General features: G+C 34.7%; 1 protein-coding gene across 2 annotated transcripts in view; it reads right to left on the bottom strand.

The window, feature by feature from the left end:
• LOC114351824 (high affinity cAMP-specific 3',5'-cyclic phosphodiesterase 7A-like) overlaps positions 1 to 21038 on the bottom strand; it is a 124329-nt gene extending 103291 nt beyond the window's left edge. Inside the window, exons 1-2 of one of the 2 annotated variants that reach the window (XM_028303160.1) lie at positions 20564 to 21038; positions 4296 to 4359 (exon numbers count right to left, since the gene is read on the bottom strand). In XM_028303160.1, coding sequence (XP_028158961.1) covers positions 4296 to 4359; positions 20564 to 20683 — 184 coding nt within the window. In that variant the 5' untranslated portion in view covers positions 20684 to 21038. The remainder of the gene's footprint in view (positions 1 to 4295; positions 4360 to 20563) is intronic. The other variant, XM_028303161.1, reaches the window with a different exon arrangement.

The following is a 21038-nucleotide window of genomic DNA, read 5'->3' as shown; positions in this document are numbered from 1 at the left end:
CCAAACATCATTCACAAATGTATTTACTCCATGAACTCTTCAACATTACGATTATGAAATGGAGCGTATTTCACTAAACATCACAAGTATCACAACAGGGTATTATATAGCAACTGTTCTCTATGTATTGATAACAGCTCATACCGATTAGCCTTATCAACGGTTTAGCACATTCGTCGTAAAATAGCTTAGCAAACGAAAGCACTTCTACGCCGACAAAAGCATCATTTTACCATTAGGATATTGTTTATTTATTTACGGCTGCAAACAGTAACTGATTCTGATATTGCCCACGGGATTGCAGAATTCTAGCAATATAAAATGCAATGAATTTATAAAGCTCTATCTTTAAAGTCTGCTATTTAAAAAAAGGAAAACTTATTCATTGGTAATTCGAAAGTTAACATTGATACTTGAAGTAAAATCTAACAACGTCAAGATTTATCTAAAATTCTTTGACTAAAGCAGAGCGGAAAGTTGAAAATTAGAAAATCTGTGAACTAACTCTTAAATCTAAAAGCTTAAATCCCAAGTGGGGTGTTCAGTGAAATACGAAGCCGACCGCGTGGGCACAGTATACACGTCACTAACAGTACGTCCACTGAAACGTTTGTCAAACATTATGAATGATACTTTATGGTTATCATATAATGTTTGTCTGATAGACTAAGAGCTAGTGAACGCCAGACCTACGTCATTTTATAAAAGCTGAAAGTTTGTCAGCGTATGCTCCCAATATAGGTTAGAATGTTGGTGAATCATGAAGTTTGGGTCATCGTGGCTTTGGCAGTTATCCTAAAAAAACTGTCTGGCAAGGAGTTGGAACTGTCAAAACTGTCTGGCTGATGAAGAAACTACTTCTAATTATTGCCCAAATATTATCTATATATATAAAAATGAAACCCGTTTCGCGTTGTCACGGCATCACGTGTGAACGGCTGAACCGATTTCGATAATTCTTTTTTTTAAATGTTTGTGGAAGTCCAAGGATGGTTCTTACGGAAAAAAATATTAAGAAAATCTCTACGCTAAGGCGGTACGAAGTTCGCCGGGTCAGCTAGTTGTATATAAAAATCAGCTTTTATGGTATAACGGTTTTCTAAAATGACGTAGGTCTGCTGGTCTTAGTCTATGATAAAAATAGAACTCATAATTTTACGGCACGCCAACTAATTCGTACAAATAAGTGTTTGTGTGAAAAGCTCCAATACATTTCCAGTTTTTTTACGACTGACCTACTGCTACAAAAATGAAAATGTCTGCTGTGGCTGCGGCTAGCTAAGTCGGCTTTAGCGCTAAGCGTTAAGTTCAGCAACAATAATTGTGATTTTACTGAGAATTAGGCACTAAGTTACCCGTGTTACCTTTATTAAGTGTGAAATGCTTTTTACAATCCATTTTTGACATGGGATTTTTTGTGACTGAATTAATTTTTTAGAGGACCGTCCAACAATTCATGAATGAAAGACGATTCAGTAAATCTGCAGTACAGTTGAAAATGTAAATATTTTTAGGAATATAAATAAAATTCAGTTGGATAGCACATTTATCTACTCGAAATCGCTTTTACGAGGACGCTAAGCTCGGTGTCAGACCAATATTTTTGAAATGTTCAGTTGAAAATGCGACAGACGCATATCGGGAGAGGGCTTGGTCGGAATTTAGATGGTATTTCTATCGAGTACGGTCGAAATTGGTTTACAGGATTTGGATTGCGTTTGAATTTGTTTGTCAGTGGTGAACGCAGATTATGCGAGTGTACATATTCGAGCACTGTCGCTGGAGCGTGGAGAGCCGCTGAAACGTACATGATTGGCTACCGGTTAATTACGAACCTGGCTACACAGAACACCTCAACCATCCAGAGATAAAATTTCTGTCGATTTTGACTAAAAACCAAACTCGTAGTTCATTAGAACCAGAAATATGGAAATATGAATGGGAACCAATTAAAAAAAATGGTATACTGGGATATTATTACTGGGATCGCAAAAGCTGCCATATACAATGAGTTTTATTAGTAATTTATATGCCCTGTGAAAGGTAACTACAAAATCTATAGCATACTTAACTATTTAGAGAAAGATGTAAAACTTCGTTTTGAATTTATATTTCATACTTAGAAGAAACTAGTTTCTTGTGAGTCAACTTAAAAAGCAAATTAAAGCAACTTAACATCACGGACGGACTATTCTCCAAACTTTTTAGGGCTATAATTATTTGATTGATGTACTTAATGTAAGTTAGAAGACTTGAGTTCAAAATTTGTTTTTTATTCAAAAACTTACCCGTAATAATGTTATACTTCAGTCGACAGCAAACTACATGGTCTGCTGCAAAATAATGTTCAACATAGTGTTCCATCGTCCGTAAATATTAATAAATAATTTCTTTTAAAAATCTCTATGTTGCAGTTAAAATCGTATCAACATCCTTTGCGTAATTAAGAAGTAATTCACTATCGCCAGCCTTTTTTTAAGTGTCTTTTACTTAAAAAGCTGGTGTAAATATTTTTATGAGGCAGGTGAATGATTACCGTCGCCTATAGACACCCGCAGGCCCAGGGGCATCTTAGAAGTGTCCTACACGAAATACTGCCGTCACATCAACAGATTCGTATAGCTAACATATCGGTGTTCAAAGCCCCAATGCGTATTGAAATTGGTCATTTGTCGAACTCCCCTACCCGTGCAGAAGTTCGAAACTTCGAACCATGAGGGTGGCTGACCACGGACGATGCGTCATTATTACAGACAATACTGCATTACATATAACTATAGATATAGGTATAGGTAAATCATAACAAGCAGTTGGGGCATCGACGAGCTCGCTTTTTAATAGAACGTTTCGAGAGAACGAAATACATTCGAATAAATTCACAGCTGGACGGTCGTTAAGGCATATTTGTACACTGGAAAAGTTTTCTCGCAGTTAGTCGTTATTTCATAAATTGTGATTAATGCGCGTTGCATTTTACTCGTACGTGAAAACGAAAGTAATAAAATCACGAATAAAAAAAAGTGACTCTTCTAAAGTTTTAAGTTTTTGTAATTGGTGGCATAAAGTAAAAGCTTGATACCTAGGTACTTTGCAAGTCTGAGGCAATTACCCTTTAAAATAAACTCTCTATTTAATATTTTACATACTTGCTATCTGTAAATATTTACCTTATTTTAAAACAATCGAAAGAGAAATAGAAATCCGCAGCCACGTTTCAATATAAATAAATTCCGGGCTAGAACGAGTTTGCTATTGAATTCCTTTCTCGCATGAAGACAATGTAATGCATCCGACCGCGCAGGAAGCTGCCCTATTGAGCTGCATCATTTTTAATATGCATTCCGTAATACTTGCGGAGTTTTATCACACTTGTATGCTCGTTAAATTAATTTAACTTTCAAAAACGTGAAACATTTTACCGACCGATCCTTTTTCGATAATGACCTCTCCTAGATGGGAGCGGTCATTATCGAAAATTGCTTTTGCAAAGTAACTCGCTATGCGCTTTCTCGTCGTAATTTAGAACGCTAAAATCTCTCATTGCAATACTCCATCTTAAGGTTCTGCAAAATGTACAACAACTACTTATCAATTCCAACGTACCTTATCGCATTCCATCTTCATCCAATTTGTTTGAGTTACTCGTAGCCCAATCAGGTGGTAGAATACGGGTCTCACTCATAAGTGTCACGGCAGGTTCGTAATAGTTCGTAGTACAAGTATCTAGACTCCAGCCTCAAGTAAGCTACGAGAATTCAATTTCAGGGCATCGAGTTGTCCACTCAGTCCGATCAAGTTTACCGTAGCCGCAATTTGTAGCGAGAACAACATTCGTAGAATCCGTAGCAAGACGCTACTGAACCTAAATACACACTGAAAATCAAAGTTAAGAACTAAGGCTCGAGCTCACCAACAGACTTTATTCATAAATTGCTTTAGTAAGTACCCAAAAAGAATCTTGTAGGATCATATTTCACATTTGCAAGTGTTTAACACTTTTTCTCGCAGGTAAAAACATTTTTAGTCAGCGAGTATGGGAGAATGTATCTCTCACTGTAACAAAGTTTTTTAATCCGACGTCCACATTATGTTTGTCATTCAGAAAGTGAACGCAACATAAAAGCGGCACAGGAAGTTGCAAAAAAAGGAACGAAACTGCTACGGCAGAATAACACTGTTTATCTTTATAGTTGTGAACTATTAAGGTTACTTCTTAAAATATCGTCGAAAAATTTACTTCAATCAACTAAGCCCTTTGTTGGTGAACTCTGCTAGGTATAACAAATGGTACTTACTCATATCTTCCGTTTCATCGTCGCGGTCAGACGTCTTGTCCTCGATTTTCTGAAAAGCCGAAAGCTGCATTAGAATAATAAAACTGCACATTATTTATGTAACAGATACTAAAAATATTACATGCATAAAACATAAATAATATATTCTAACTTGCAAAACTAACCGCAAATCTAAAAGAGACTTTGAATGACGTTGTTCTACAAATCTTAAAAGCTTCTAAAATTATAATACAACGAATAAAACACAAATACAGAAACTTGTGGTTCCTGCAAATCGCATCGTCATTTTTAATGCACGAAAGAGAGCTGGCGATTCCTGTCACAAATATTAATTCATCTACAGTCCCAATGACGATTCGTCATGAAACTCTGTTACAGTCAGCGGTTAGCTTCGGTTCGAGTCTAGTCAACTGCAGACTGAAAAATATTTACATTAGTACTCGTAATATACCTAATATAATTGCAGTCTAGAATATTGTAAGGGCAATCCACAAACAACCATAATATTAATTGCCAGAGATATATTGAAAGCCATCCACATTCTCACAATTGCGTCGTAATCTACACTAATATTATAAATGCGAAAGTAACTCTGTCTGTCTGTCTGTCTCTCTTTCACGCCTAAACCACTAAACCGATTTTATGAAATTTGGCATAGAGATAGTTTGAGTCCCGGGAAAGGACATAGGATAGTTTTTATCCCGGTTTTAATAAAGGCGATAAAGTTTTTCTGTGACAGACAAAATTCAACGCGGGCGAAGCCGCGGGCGGAAAGCTAGTAATAAATAATTAACTTTTACATCGCAATAACAGTAAAAGGCATTTCATATACCTATGTATAATAATATGAAAATCCTAAGAGGGTGGCATTCAGCCTATAAATAACGCAAAAACAAGGCAAAGCCTAAATTTCGCTCACATAAAGTCAATTTATTTACCTTTGACTTAAAATAATTTATTAAACGACAAAAACATTATTACAGAGCATTCTCTGTGGAGCCATCTACAGTTTTCAATTTTCTTTCAGATTAACCAATGTTATTTTACAAGTCTATTTTTTTGTTTATTGTAATTTATTGCGTTAATGCAATATCTACTGTTTAATATTCACGATATGATTTACAGTTACGCAGTGCCAAATACTTAATTATCTCTTTCATCACAGCTTCATCAAAATTTGGCAGAATGGAAGCCATTATCTTTAACGGTGCTATATTTATAATATTTATGATTATGGTTAATAATAACTCCATTTTGGTTTGAGTGCGATAATGGCTGACTGTTTTGATTATGATGAACTGCCTTTTAATTGGCAAATATTACTCCGTTATACACTTACAATTTGAGTATATCAAACAATTATTTTGTGAAAGTTAAGTAGGTATTATGATGTATCGACAAGATATCCAATCGCACATAAAATATGAACTAAGGTTGTCCAAAGTTCACATTTTAGTGGCTCAAGAAGTTAACAAAGAAGTTTCCAGAATTTTCCACAATACAATATCTTACTCTGCGATCTACCTGCGACTTGTCGGGATAAGTACGTCTGCTTACACGTGTATGGCCAAATGTATAAAATTTTAATGGTAACGATTCGACTAACAATTCGTTGCGTAGCGTAGACGAGCCCGACAAAAGGCAAGACAAAGATCTCTTCGCTAGCAATGTCTAAGGCTGAGTTGCACCACTTAACTTTGATCGTAACTATAACAACCGGTGTTTTTTGTATGGAGTATGACAGATTTTTGACGTTTGTTAAAGTCAAAGTAAGATGGTGCAACCCAGCCTTAGTCATTAAAATGTATGTAACTTCGGGTGAGACAAGTGCGATGCTGCCGATAATGTAACTATTATTAATATTTATCTCTAAGCGAAGCCTTTGTTGAAAGGCTGTCTGAAAAGATTTTTAATATTAAAATTTATACTATGAACACGGGCTCTGAAATTTTATTAGGTAAGCAGCTTACCTATTAGACACTGGCAGAGCTGTTTTTCGGCTTTTATATTTGTAAACAAACATTTTTAAGCCTACTTAAATGCTTAACATTTATTTTTCAGTTTAATACGGTTAATATTTTTATAGTAGTATTTTTGTAGTAACTATCATACAAGTTTTCAAAAAAGCTAGCCCCTATTGAATGGAATAGAAAACGAACAGAAATTTTCAGTGCCTACATACTTTTCTGTAGAAATTAAGCTAGAATAATCTGGAAAAGTTTGGTAAAACCAGGGTTTGGTAAAACCAAAATTTATGATATACAGTGTGTCCGGGCATGTAGTGATCAAACTTTAAGGGCGTAATCTATGGACAATTTTACCGGTGAAAATACTTTAAATTTGGGGCTTGACCCATTTCTCGCATATTTACAAGGATTTAAGTTTTTAATTTTAAGTTTTCACCTTTTCCTTCAAAAACAAGTGATAGCGTGGGTAACTTAACATTAATAAGCAAATAGTTATTTAATTTTTAGCGTTAAGAGTCGCATCTCAAACTAATTTGAAAATTATAAATAACTTGAAAAAATGGGTTCAATTCCCGCCTTAGGCAGTTCGATTTTTTCAAGTTATTTATAATTTTCAAATAAGCAAATATTTTATATCATGCGATAGCCAGTAAAATTATCTATTAGTAGAAGTAGAAAACAGATACAAGTTTCATACATTTTAAGGGAGTAAGAATGGATTGGATTTAATTAGAAATAAACATGATTTTTTTCACACCTTTTTCAGCTATTTCCCAACACAAGAAAAACCAGGTCGTTAAGGTATGTTTTATTTGCATTGTATTATTAGTATTTGAGCCATTCTACAAAACGAATGTAAATTTATTAGTCTACGTCTATTAGTTTCGACGTAATTGTTGAACAGAGATACCCATTCCCAGCGGTTTCCATAGTAATCGGAATAGGTTGTGTACGAGTAATTCTTTCAGGCAGTGCATTTTCGCATGTCGCGTGCGCTATGGAAACCGCTGGGAAGGGGTATCTTTGTTTAACAATTACATCGAAACTAATAGACGTAGACTAATAAATTTACATTCGTTTTGTAGAATAGCTCAAATACTAATAATAAAATGCAAATAGAACATACCTTAACGACCTGGTTTTTCTTGTGTTGGGAAATAACTAAAAAAGATGTGAAAAAAATCCTGTTTATTTCTAATTAAATCCATTCTGACACCCTTAAAATGTATAAAACTTGTATCTGTTTTCTACTTTTACTAATAGATAATTTTATTGGCTATCGCATGATAAAAAAATTTTTGCTTATTAATGTTAAACTACCCACGCTATCACTTGTTTTTGAAGGAAGAGGTGAAAACTTAAAATTAAAAACTTAAATCCTTGTAAATATGCGAGAAATGGGTCAAGCCCCACCGATAAAATTGTCCATAGATTACGCCATTAAAGTTTGATTACTACAAGCCCGGACACACTGTATATCCGACATATAACGGATATATATCATAATATCAGATATATATCATAAGGATATTTTCGAACCATGGGTAAAACACCGCTTGTTTTCAGCTAGTGTACACGACATTTTCCCATCCAAGTCGCAAATTAAAAATTCGGGAAAACTATCAATGGAAAAACTCCGGACAAATGGCAACCCTAAACGTATCTATATTTGTGATTACTTTATGGAACCTGAGCCATTGCCGTGTCTTTGAATACATTCAAGTTGATTGATGATATTTGCAGACTCCTCGCCGGCACTGCTCGGGGGTATCAGGCTGAGATTATGGCAACACTAGACGTAAGGACCCTTCTTTGATGCAATGCATACAACACAATTTAAATTGTTCTATGTCCGATTTGGCTTTCATTTCGGTAAAATGGAACAGGACCACCCCTCACCCTTCGCGTGGTTTGATAAAAGGCGACTAAGGGATAAAGGGAGGCTCCCTAAACCGTCTGGCTAGAGCAGCGTTAGGAGTGTAGGCCAACTCTTTCATTTGCCTTTGTAAAATGGAGAGGCTGAGTTGTATTCCCATTTAGAGACTAAACGACCTAATGACGATGATGTCCGATTTAATTAAACTACTACATCAGGTCACTTTACTTAGACAACATGCAAACAAGTAAGTCAAGCAAACAAGCCAAGCAAACATGACTATACCAAGATCCACGGTCCAAAGAATTGATTTGCAGTACCTCTAGACTAATTCAAATCCAGCATTCAGGTTTATCAAACTGAAGCTTGCAGTTTAACGAACGCTAATTACTTGAATACAAATATTGGTTGAAGAGTAATATGCATTTTAACTGATGAAGTTTACATTCTCTTAGGCAAAGAGTAAAGTTTTATACTTCAAAGTCTACAAAATCGACTATTTGAATTAGAGCTATAATATAAATTTACCAAGCAGATCAATTAATAAAGATCTGCCTCAAAATAAACAAACGCGTGGTTAACAGCGTATGAACGCTATAATATTTTGTCATACGTTTCATTAGTACACCGACACCTGCGTAAGAAATAAAGAAAAAAAGATTTTATCATCGGATATGATAAAACAAAGACAACACACACGTATCACAAATAAAGCAGTGGAAAAAGAGTGATGAAAGCAATGTCACAAACATTGTCCCTATTGCAATGTCCAGTATAAAATGATCTCACTCAGTATCAAGTGCAAACTCAGTGATGTAAATGACACTGGTTTACAATGGTTCCAATTCTAAATACGAACTTTTATTAACTAAAAACAATATAGCATCAACCATAAACAGTTTTACGGCACTTCCCGCACCAGTTTAATCGCTAACACTTGTCAACATAAACGCACACTGTCTGCACTCGAAAAAACCTTGGACAATCAACTCGATTCAGATGTCAACTATAATTAGATCTCAAACCTTTAATCAAGCCGATAAACACCGCTAAGTGGACATTAAAGAGATCGCTTTATTAGTGCCTGTCATCTTGAAGGTGATTGAAAGAAATTAGAGCAAATCAGTAGTTGTTTGGTATTTTTGTCGACAGCTATTTTAGGTATCTGTTGGTATCATAGTGATTGGTGGTGGCCATAGACATAATCTGCGTTTGCGGGTTCAAATTCACGGACATACGTTAGTGTGGTGAAAACAAGCATTTAGAGTAAGCGCACACCGTTGATTTTTAGTAGTAATAGTTGTGCCCAATTTTAATTTGTATGAAGAATCGGCCAAATCGAATCGGCGTAGTGTACTCCCATACATGCCATATGCTGATCAACTGCCCGACTAAACTATCGGCCGACGAAAAATTAACGGTGTGCGCCTACTCTTAGACTCGGAATCCTAGATATTTGTTTAGGTATTTGAGCACGAATATCCGTTAGCAAGTAGTCATAGTAGCTCTTCTTAGTTTGAAACTTTAATTATTGAGATTGTGGGAAAATCAATATTACCTTCTATTATTGTAGTTGTATTATTATTTCAATCGATCAACATGCAAGTCATTTTAGTCCAATCAGTGATATTGTAGTCAAAAATAATAATCATAATAATAATAATAATAATCATTTATTTATTGCTTCATAAGTGTACATAGGTGGTGATCTTAAACTTAGTCTCAACTTATGACCCTGTAAGGGTGTTGCAAATCATGTATCGTAGGTACATTACTAAATATTCTACAATAGTTAATACACTGTTATTTATGATTATGGATCAATATTCCAATCGATCAACAATTCGACACGGTCGGAGACGCCATGGCGACACACGATATGCTGCAATGTAATTAAGTTGCATTTTGTATTCACTTCGCCATGTCAACGTGATTTATTTATTATTACCTACATTTATTGCCTACCCAGTGCAAAATCATAATAGGCAAATGAAAAAATCGTCGTATTCTTTTATTGAAACAAAATCTTTTAATACTTAAGTCCCCACCACGCACGCTGCTAAAAGGCGAGCCTCACACCATATATTTTAAATTGTGTCTAACTAACTTCTCAGTAGCTTAAAACTTTCAAGATTTTCGCATTCCAATTCAAAATTTCCAATAAACTATCAAATACCTACGTAACTTTATAATATGATGAAAGATATACAAAACACATTAAACTTGGAGTAAAGTTCTGTAAAACTTAAACACTGTCCATTACTGCCAGTGGACAACCTGATGGATTAGCTGTTAGAGCTAGAGTGCAGTTTCAAATCGCGAAGATGTATATGTCACCGGAAAATAACAAGACTCGTAAGTTGATCAATTTTCTAGGAAGTTGATCAACTCTCGGAAAATAATAAACGGCAGTTGAAATGTAGTATTTAACGTATCGAATTTTAGCTAATTGGTCAACTTACGGTACCTAGCCGTAATTTAATAATTAACTATATTGCTACAAGTAAAATCATCCACAAATGGGCCAATCGTTGCCCAGTGTACTATTTGACGGTACACTATTATCCGTCACTTAATACACTTTTCTCTGATTGGTCGACAGCATTAATTATAAGCATTTAGCAAGTGTTTATTCATAGAGTTACAAACACTTACGTTGTTTTAATATTTACATTTTAGAGATAGGGATATTAAAGTTATGTATAGTTAAATAAATGAAAAATGTTTAAAAAAATATTATATTGGAGCTCAGAGTTTTATTATTGTAAGTTATATTAATAATAAGTAAGTTTGTTTATTTCTACCACTACAGCCTGCATTTCACTCATCATAAATAAAATGACGCGTTATAATGAGAATTATTACCACACAAAACAACAATTGCAAATTTTACTACTGTAAATAAAGATAATAGATAGATTTATTTACGTTTAAACCGGTAATGGCGGCGGCCGGGTGGCGGGGAGCGGTATAAAAGCACGTGAGTCTTTTAACCAATCAACGTGCACCTTGCCTTTGTCGGATGATTTAACGGCAAGACGCCGTAAATTAATCAACTTACTAAAATACATACGTTAAATAGTACATTTCAAATGCCGTTTATTATTTTCCGAGAGTTGATCAACTACCTAGAAAATTGATCAACTTACGAGTCTTGTTATTTTCCGGTGACATATGTAGGTTCTTATCATATATTGCACACACACACACACACACACACATACACACACAAACACAAACACACACACGCACAGGCAAACACGGTAACAGTGATGCATAGTTTTTATGTCAGCTAGCACCATTTCGAATTGCTCCAACTGTCACCTTCAGAGAGCTGGGCAAGGTTGAAAAACAGCGCAGCCCGGGACTTGCTCTCGAGGCAGCTTGAGCTGAACCTCATGGCCTTTTGTTTCCTGTATTTAATTTAAGTACTCTAGTTTTAATTTTAATTGTAACTTTTAAATTTTGGTTGTGGGAAACACTAAATGATTTTTATTTATTTATTTATTTATTTAGTATATCTAAATATTCAAAGGTGACTGAATGACATAGTGATCTACGCACAGCCCAAACGGGCTGAAATTTGGCATGCGGGTAGATGTTATGACGTAGGCATCCGCTAAGAAAGGATTTTACGAAACTCCACCCCTAAGAGGGTAATACGCGATCCACGCTTAAGAAGTCGCGGGCGGCCGCTAGCTAGTAATGAAGATGACACATGCTAGGCGCTAATACTGTGACAGCTTTTACTGCCATAGTAAATAGGTGCTATTTTTGCAACAAAAATGTAGCCATCAAAGTACATTTCTGTGATGACGACTGCAATAAATAATAACAAAAGATTGTACCTTGCAGCAGCAACAGTGCTAATCAATGCCACAATAAACTCCTTTCTCGAGCGCGGATTATATTTAACTATAGTACCTTACAACTTACAAAGCAGCGTTATAGCTAAAAAGCTAATAAGAGCTTGCATGTACTGCAGCTTATAGGAAAATGATTACTCTGAACATCAATGACTCCGAGTGTACAGCCAGAACAAGGGTGTGCTCGCCACACTATTTTTTTTTTTATCCACAACGAGGAAGCTCTTGGCCTGTATCTCATCTGATGGTAAGTGACGTTCAGGCCGAAGGTGGAAGCGAGCTTCACCCGGAATCTTCAACCACGGATAAACTGGCTATCTTACCTCTAACTGCCGGAACACAACAATGCTGTTAACATTGTTGTTATGGCGACAGACTTAGGTAAGATGGTGGTAGCTAGCCAGGCGGACTTAGAACAAGCCCTACCACCAACCAAACTGAACAGAAAAATCTGCCCTCACTGGGAATCGAACCCGGGACCTCTGCGTCTGAAGCAGGTGGTCTTACCACTAGACCACATAGTCTCACACACACTAGACTACATATCAGAACAGTATCAAACCCGCAACTGTTCTATTATGGTACCACCAGACACCAGAATAGCAACTGTCAATAAATTTAATAAAATGGTAAAGTGGCACGAATGACCAATTACGAGAATAACTTAGCATACTCGATATAATTAGAATCAAATCGCCACTTTGTAGTATAACTTGATGATGGGATTAATTAATTCAATACACCCATACTATGAAGTCTCGGTTATATTGAGCCCGTTACTTGGGTAATTCGAAATATTATGTTATCCCAACTAATATTATAAATGCGAAAGTAACTCTGTCTGTCTGTCTGTCTGTCTGTTACGCTTTCCCGCTTAAACCTCGCAACCGATTTTGATGAAATTTGGCATAGAGATAGTTTGAGTCCCGGGAAAGAACATAGGATAGTTTTTATCCCGGTTTTTGAAACAGGGACGCGCGCGATAAAGTTTTTCTGTGACAGACAAAATTCCACGCGGGCGAAGCCGCGGGCGGAAAGCTAGTATTTCATAATGTTGTTATAAAAATGTAATGTTGTAATTGAAATAAGTTTTGTAATTATACAGATTTCTAATATTATTATTTAAATTATAATGCTTGTTAGATTTAATCTCATGTTGCAATACCCTAGCAGGGTCCATGTTTTGGGTCTTATGTCTATACTAGCTTTCCGCCCGCGGCTTCGCCCGCGTGGAATTTTGTCTGTCACAGAAAAACTTTATCGCGCGCGTCCCTGTTTCAAAAACCGGGATAAAAACTATCCTATGTTCTTTCCCGGGACTCAAACTATCTCTATGCCAAATTTCATCAAAATCGGTTGCGAGGTTTAAGCGGGAAAGCGTAACAGACAGACAGACAGACAGACAGAGTTACTTTCGCATTTATAATATTATACAGTGTGTCCGGGCTTGTAGTGATCAAACTTTAAGGGGGAAAACTAGGGACAATTTTATCGATAAAAGTAGTTCAAATTTGGGGCTTGACCCATTTATCGCAAAATTACAGGGATTTAAGTTTTTAATTTTTAGTTTTCACCTCTTCCTTCAAAAACAAGTGAAAGCGTGGGTAGCTTAACATTAATAAGCAAATATTTTATATCATGCGATAGCCAATAAAATTATGTATTACTAGAAGTAGAAAACAGACACAAGTTTCATACATTTTATGGGAGTAAGAATGGATTTAATTAGAAAAATACATGATTTTTTTCACTTCTTTTTCAGTTATTTTCCAAGACAAGAAAAACCAGGTCGTTAAAGTATGTTTTATTTGCATTGTATTCTTAGTGTTTGAGCTATTCTACAAAACGAATGTAAATTTATTAGTCTACATCTATCAGTTTCGACGCAATTGTTGAACAAAGATACCCCTTCCCAGCCGGTTCCATAGCGCTGCTAACATGCGAAAATGCACTGCCTGAAAGAATCACACAACCTATTCCGATGCGCTATGGAAGCGGCTGGGAAGGGGTATCTTTGTTAAACAATTACGTCGAAACTAATAGACGTAGACTAATAAATTTACATTCGTTTTGTAGAATAGCTCAANAAATTTTAGAATGTTCCGCTAAAAGCATATTTTTTATGTTTCTAGCAAAAATTTTGTATCTTGCATCAAAGATAGGAAGTTGATTATTTTTTTCAAAAATCTGCAATTAATAGGGAATCTGTCAAAAAAAAGAAATCTGAGAAAAGTCGACCCAAAAAAAAGATAAAAAAATTTAAAGCCTACTAGGTCATACAATTTGAAAAAATCACAAAATTAACGATAACTTCTAAACTATGAAAAATCGTAAAACATACATGGGGGTGAAATCGATAGGTCTAGTCCACACCTATCACCTGCCTTCGGCTTGACACCTTACAAGAAACACCCTGTATAGTTGGGATGTAAGAACTTTTATATACCAACATTGGAGCAATAAAGAATTTGAATTTGAATTTGAATACCGACCACAGACCTTTCAGGTGCGTGGGGTACATTGATAATAACGGAATGTCTGAAGTTTACTTGTTTTTTGATTGTTATCAATTATCTTGTTGTTCTAAAATTGTCTACTTTCATGCATACGGAGTCACGTCAATGTTATATTGGAATAATTTAAGAAGCGGCTATTCATAGAACTTAATGAATATTAAATTAGACACTAGAAGTTATTTTCCATCATACTAGTAATCTAAAATAAGCAACACTAGGTGTCAGACTTCAGGTCGCCATTGCGTCTAACACGGCTAAATCGGTCTGACACGCACGTACCTGAATAATGTAGTGGTAGTCAAAGGCCAATAGGTTCTATAGAATATTGGCATAGCAATTTTTACAGCTAGTAATCTTTCCATAACTATATGTAGGGTCATCATAAAAGAACAATCATTAAATATCTGCGTGATAAGCTTTACTGTGTGATATCGGAGCTAAATTATGAACGTTTTGAAATTATCATCAGTATGTCGTGCACACGGCTAGGGGGGCATGGGAGATTGTAATGATCTATCACTGATGAAAGAAAGAATTGGTAAAATGATATGGTGTGCCAATTTAGACTAAATTAATGACGTAATGCCTATTTTTTAAAAGCCAAAGACAAACCACAATATGTGGCATGAATTCGGCATGATGGTTATAAGGTAATCTAAAATAAAATTCATTTTCAGAAAAACATAATTTAGTAACGTAACGTAAACATCGTTTCATTATTTTAAATTAGAAAATTAATTATCACTGAATCATTTAAGTTAAATAAATATAAATTGTGCGAGTGTATTCATTATTTACACTAAATCGTACTAAATTAAATAGTAATATCGAATTTGTTTGTAGTTTTATTTAAAGCCTTTGCAATTTTAATTTAACGCGACGTTTCAAAGTCTACCTATTCTGTCAACATACTCGTAGTTAACTTGTCAATAGTGTCTTTGTCTGCATTTTCCGCCTGACTCGCTATCGAGAAGTCGTATAGCTTGGAAGCGAAATTAACTGTCTACTAGTCTAGCCATCTTTGCTGGAAGCTTCTTCAACTGTCAGCCTACCGCTAAGTCTCGGGACTTCCCCGGAGAAGGAACACGTCCCGGTCAATAATAACGAATGGTTACTTTGTCTACTCTAGCTGTGCCCGCGACTTAGTACGCGTGAAAGTCGTTTTTGCAACATTTTTCATTGAAGCTTCTTTCCTATTGGTCGTAGCGTTATATACTATAGCGTTTCATGGATAAAGTATCCAGTAAAAAAAGACTTTTTCAATTCGAATCAGTAGTCCCTGACCAAACAAACAAACTCTTTAGCTTTATAATATTAGTATAATAACTACAGATACATTAGTACACTATACTAGTACTAGGACTCACAAAGGTATTAGAAATCACGACAACAAGCGTTATCTCATTTCACAGGTCGGTTCACGGTTATCGTTTTATCGATACATAATTTTATTTTAGAATGTATCCAAGTGCGCACTATTGGATACATCTCTATTCTCTACATTATACGGAGTAAAATAGGTAAGGTAGTCATTAGTTTTTCGCATGTTTGTATTATACAGGTTGGAATTTTGTAATGCCACAGAAAATTTCAATCTAAGAAAACATTCCTTTATTTTTTTTTAAATAGAACTGTATTCAGATTTCCAAAAATTTGCTTGCTACACCCGGGAATCGAACCAGCTAAAAATGTTAAAATTGCATGCTGTATTTTTATTGCATCCATCGTTAGGGTTAAGTAGATATAAGGATGAAATCTCTCAAACAAACTTGATAAATCAAATGAACGAAAAACCATGAAATCGTAAATTATTGTAATTAGGTATTTACAGAAAATTGTATGGTATGGTATGGTATGGTGGTAAATTTTCGAAAAAAAATCAAAAATCTTTGATTGCAGTTCTCTTTCTTTTCAAAAATAAAGGAATGTTTTCTTTGAGTAAAATTTTCTATCTACAGTATTAAGGGTACTTTCCCTCCAGATGGCATTACAAAACTCCACCCTGTATTTATGTGTTATGACTCAAATATCTAATTGTCTCCTATGTCCTTTCTACTATAAATTCGTATAATCGACAATGGTTAATCGCCTGTAAAGGTTGCGATTCTTGGCCTCTACAATTTAATAATATAAAACCTTGAATTTTAGAACACAATGGTGAACCAGACCATTAACATGGGCATCCTTTCAGTGTTTACTACAGGCGTAAGAAGAAGTAGGTTAGGTACTTGTCCTTTAGTAATAAGGATAGGTACTTTAGGGACAATATTCAGCATTCACATTTGTTTTTGGAAATCCCTTATTTGACTTATTCGCCCAAAGGGCACGTAGGTATAACAACATCTTGGGCATTGCCTTGAAATACGCATTTATTTTTTGTCAACATGTTAACATGGTGTTGTGATTATTATTGTTTTCAATCAATTGTTTTAAGATTTTGAGTCATTATTTTAAGTCAATGGCTCGGTAGAATAACTCGGCTGCGCCTGCTTGAATTATGGTCCTTCGAAAACAATAGCTCATGCGTCCGTTGGCAATATTTTGACATGTGTCATGTTCGGATAAAAGTACATAACTATAAGATATAAAGTTGTCAGTAATTTTGATCAGCCCTTTTTGAACTAAGCTCATTTAATGCAATATTTCGGAATGGAAAATTGGATAGGAATTCGTGTACTTATGATTTAAATACGTAGTCTTCATTTTTTACCCGACTATGCCAGAAGGAGAGACTATTTAGCCGACTTCAATAACAAAAAACAATACGGCACAATTTAGGCGGTCTTATTGCTAGAAAGCGATCTAGGAAAGAGATTTAAAACCTTTGGCAATTTGTAAAATGGGACTATTAATCGACACTGACCACCCACACGGCGTAAGTTGCTCACTACAATCACTGCTGAAGCGCCGCCGTTAATGGCAGTTTGAGATTAGGTAATTGGTGTGCTACAGTAATTAATTTCATTCATTTGATTGTCTACACTCAGTGACTTCAGTGTATTGTGCTTACGCATTATAGACTTTACGTTTCGTCTCTAAGAGGGTGTTTTAGGATCGAGAATAGAAATATCAGTGATTTTTTTCTAGTGAACAATATGTATGTTGAGGCAAAAAAAACAGAATTTTGAGTGTTAAGAAAGGGCACTAACATTTTAAATTGATATCAAAATGCACTCATTTAGTTCTGGATCTGGAGCATGAATTTTTAGAGTGGTTTCGATTCGAAGTCGTCAAAAGTAATAATATCAGAATAATTGTCTTGTTTTACACAGGAATTTACAGGATTAATAGTTACGTTTATTGATTCCATTGATTAATTTACAAGATGAAAAAAAAAACAATAGTCTTCTTTCATTTATAAGCTGCCATGTATGTGTGCCGTATGAGACGTAAGTGTGTGCCCCAATGCATTTGTTTCCTTACGAACTGCCAGCATTCCCGCTTTGTTATCTCTAACTTTTATAGTTCCTAGCTTTATTTTCTTGTCAACTATACTACGTAATGGCCCGCTATTTTCTTTTACTTTTAGAAACTTGTGGTTAGGTTGTCTTTGAGTTCAATAAACTGTTAAAATATTTTAAAATCAATATTCATACCTTTACGAGTTTATACACTGCAACAACTACCACCTACCTACCACCCCAGGGTGTGAAGAATACTGTATTTTGTTATTTTATTATATCTCACTGTTACGTACCTATATCGTTATTTTTTGTAAAACTAATAAATAACTATCTGTTTAAAGTGGAATCAATTCGCTTAAATCCGTTTAACCCCCATTTAATGCACAAACCTAATAAATAGCGCGCCACCCTAAATGACACGGACCTAAAGCTGATCTAGTGGTGACGTCACGAAATATTCGCTCTAAAACTTTACAGTTTATTTTGTTTTTGATAATTTACTTCTTATTATTATGACAGGGTGTTTGGTTCCGCCAAACACCCTGTATATAGTTAGTTACTCATTGAATAAGTAATCATGAACTTAGAAAAAAATGCACTATAAAAAAATAATTCTTTACAATTTTAATAACTAACAGATGATAAACTAAGTAAATTATTTAAATTAAATATTTTATCAGCCAAACATTAAATCAATTTTGGTTCATTAAAAATTTCATTTGAGCATATTACTTTTGTCAATGTAGACTACATTAGCTACAAATTCATTAAAATATAGGCTTCACCATTTTTTAATAATATATCAAAAAATAATAATTAATATATAAATTATTTAGTTTAATTATTAATGAAGTGTATCAGGAAGAATAAGGTTTAAATATCTACCTAAATAAAAACAGTGCAGTTGTTAGGTATAATTGGTTGTACAGATATGATAATATAATTTATGAAATATTAAATGTAAATAAAAATAGTTTCTTGGTATTATATGTATAATTTATTGATAATGTTTTTTAATTAATTAATATTTTAATTTAATCATTTGGGTTCTTTCAAAATAGTAAAATTTGAAGAATCTTTAATATTCCTGGCCAAAATGATTAGAGGTCAAGCGGATATTTTTTTAAATACTTATTTTCATATATTTAATGGTATTTTTTATCTTAATCATTTACAAACATACAGCTTAAATTATATAAAAAGACTCATTAAGTAAATTATTGCTTTTATGTTGGTTATGCATTAACTTTTGATTATATTTATATAAAAATCCATTTCTTACTTTTTACTTAAATACATTTTCATTATAATCTCATTAAATATAAATTTTTGTAGACTTTCTAATAAGCAACTAAGATACCTGACAGTATTTATGTAACATTTTTTGATTGTATGAAAAACATGTAAGCCACTTTAGCTCATTAGTAAATATGAATTTCAAAGCAGTATGAGCTTGTTTGCAAAGTTATTACGAAATTTTCTGTGTGATTAAATTATAATTGTAATTATGTATTAAATAATCAAAAATTACATTAGCTAATTCATAACACTGAACAATATTGTACTTTTAATAAAACAACATTGTCCAACAATTAAGAATAGATTTAAAGAAATTAGTAAATTAATGTATAAATACATTGCAAATTTGCAATTAACAAACTGTTAAATTGCAAATAATGACTGAGAACAATACAAATATCCAATCACATTCATTAATTCAAGTTTACAAATATAGCCACCAGTGCACATAGAGCCATAATGTCTTTAGGAGACAAAATAGCAGCACTAATTTCAGAGCCCCGGCAAGGGTTAGTCATATGTACCCAACAATGCAAAATATAACATCCAATGCAATGTCTGCAATGAAAACCCCCTATATTTGCAGCAATAGAGTTGAAAATCAACTGCAGCTGCATCCCAGACAGAGGGCACTTTGCAAGCGGTGAACATACAGCTTAGCGTCTAGTTCAGAACTATTTAAGTCTTCCAACAAGTTATACTAAAATTATTAGAAATCTATACACATTGCTAGTGTTTTATTAAGCAAATTAAAGCATTACACAAAGATGTTTAGAACAACAAACAAGGAAAATGAACATAACCAAAAATAAATAATTAAAGGACAACAGTACATAGATATAATGACAAAGATATCAGTACCTACTTCTCTTGATAACTGGTTTGTGGGTGAGATTTGCACTAATGTTTAGACTTTTAGTACATGTTAATGTTGGTTTACTTAATTCAGCCATACTCCACCGTAATAATGACTAATGTAAACCCGCACGAACAAAAATTTGCAGAAAAAACAAGTGAAATTTCGACTTTCACTTCAGTAAAAAGTTGGCGGTAGGTACGTCTATTTTATGAACACCTTAAAACTCAAACCAGCTATCGTTAGCACTCAGATACTAAAAAATATACGTAACTAGTTTACTATCGCTACACTAGATAGAAAATAGCAAAATACACCCGACCCAACACAGTAAACAATTTGATTGCTTAGCGGTGTCATGGCTTGACACTGTTTAGGTCGAGTCGCTTACAATTAAAATACGAGATTATTATGAATGAACAACACATGCAAACAGCTAGTCGAGCCTAGTTTATTAAGCAAACAAGTTAAATATAATATTTACCAGCGTGTCCTGGTCTCCTAGCTCCCGGTAGTATGATTCGCTGCTGCCTCGTCTGCTGCCGACGCACATTGCACGTCTCAGCAGACTGGATAGCATTGAACAAAACCCACATTGGTTCATGGTGCTTGATTTTATAGCTCACACCAAAGGTGTGAGCGTTCGCAGAAGCCGCAGCACAAATTTATCTCATTGTCTTGGGAAAAGAATAATCGAAAGTCTTTAGGTACATCTTGAAGCGCGGTTAACACGGACCGAGGCAACTCAGCGTGGTTTATCAAGTCATTTTTGTAAACATCAGTAGAATTATTTAGCTTCGAATTTATTGCAAGAGTAATAACACTCCGCGATAAGCGAGCAAGTCCCGATAACCGAGAGTCTGAGAGACGACTACGCGACAGAACACAGGTCGGCACGCAGCCATCCGCGGACTGCTGCCCGTCTAGCTCGTCCACCCGGCTCTACTCGTTTAGCTCTC

This window comes from Ostrinia furnacalis, unplaced genomic scaffold (assembly GCF_004193835.3).
Source record: "Ostrinia furnacalis isolate ACB-3 unplaced genomic scaffold, ASM419383v2 OfSCF1198, whole genome shotgun sequence".
In the NCBI taxonomy this organism is placed as follows: domain Eukaryota; kingdom Metazoa; phylum Arthropoda; class Insecta; order Lepidoptera; family Crambidae; genus Ostrinia; species Ostrinia furnacalis.
The sequence above is the reverse complement of the archived record's forward strand: the minus strand, read 5'-3'. Positions and strand labels throughout refer to the sequence as shown.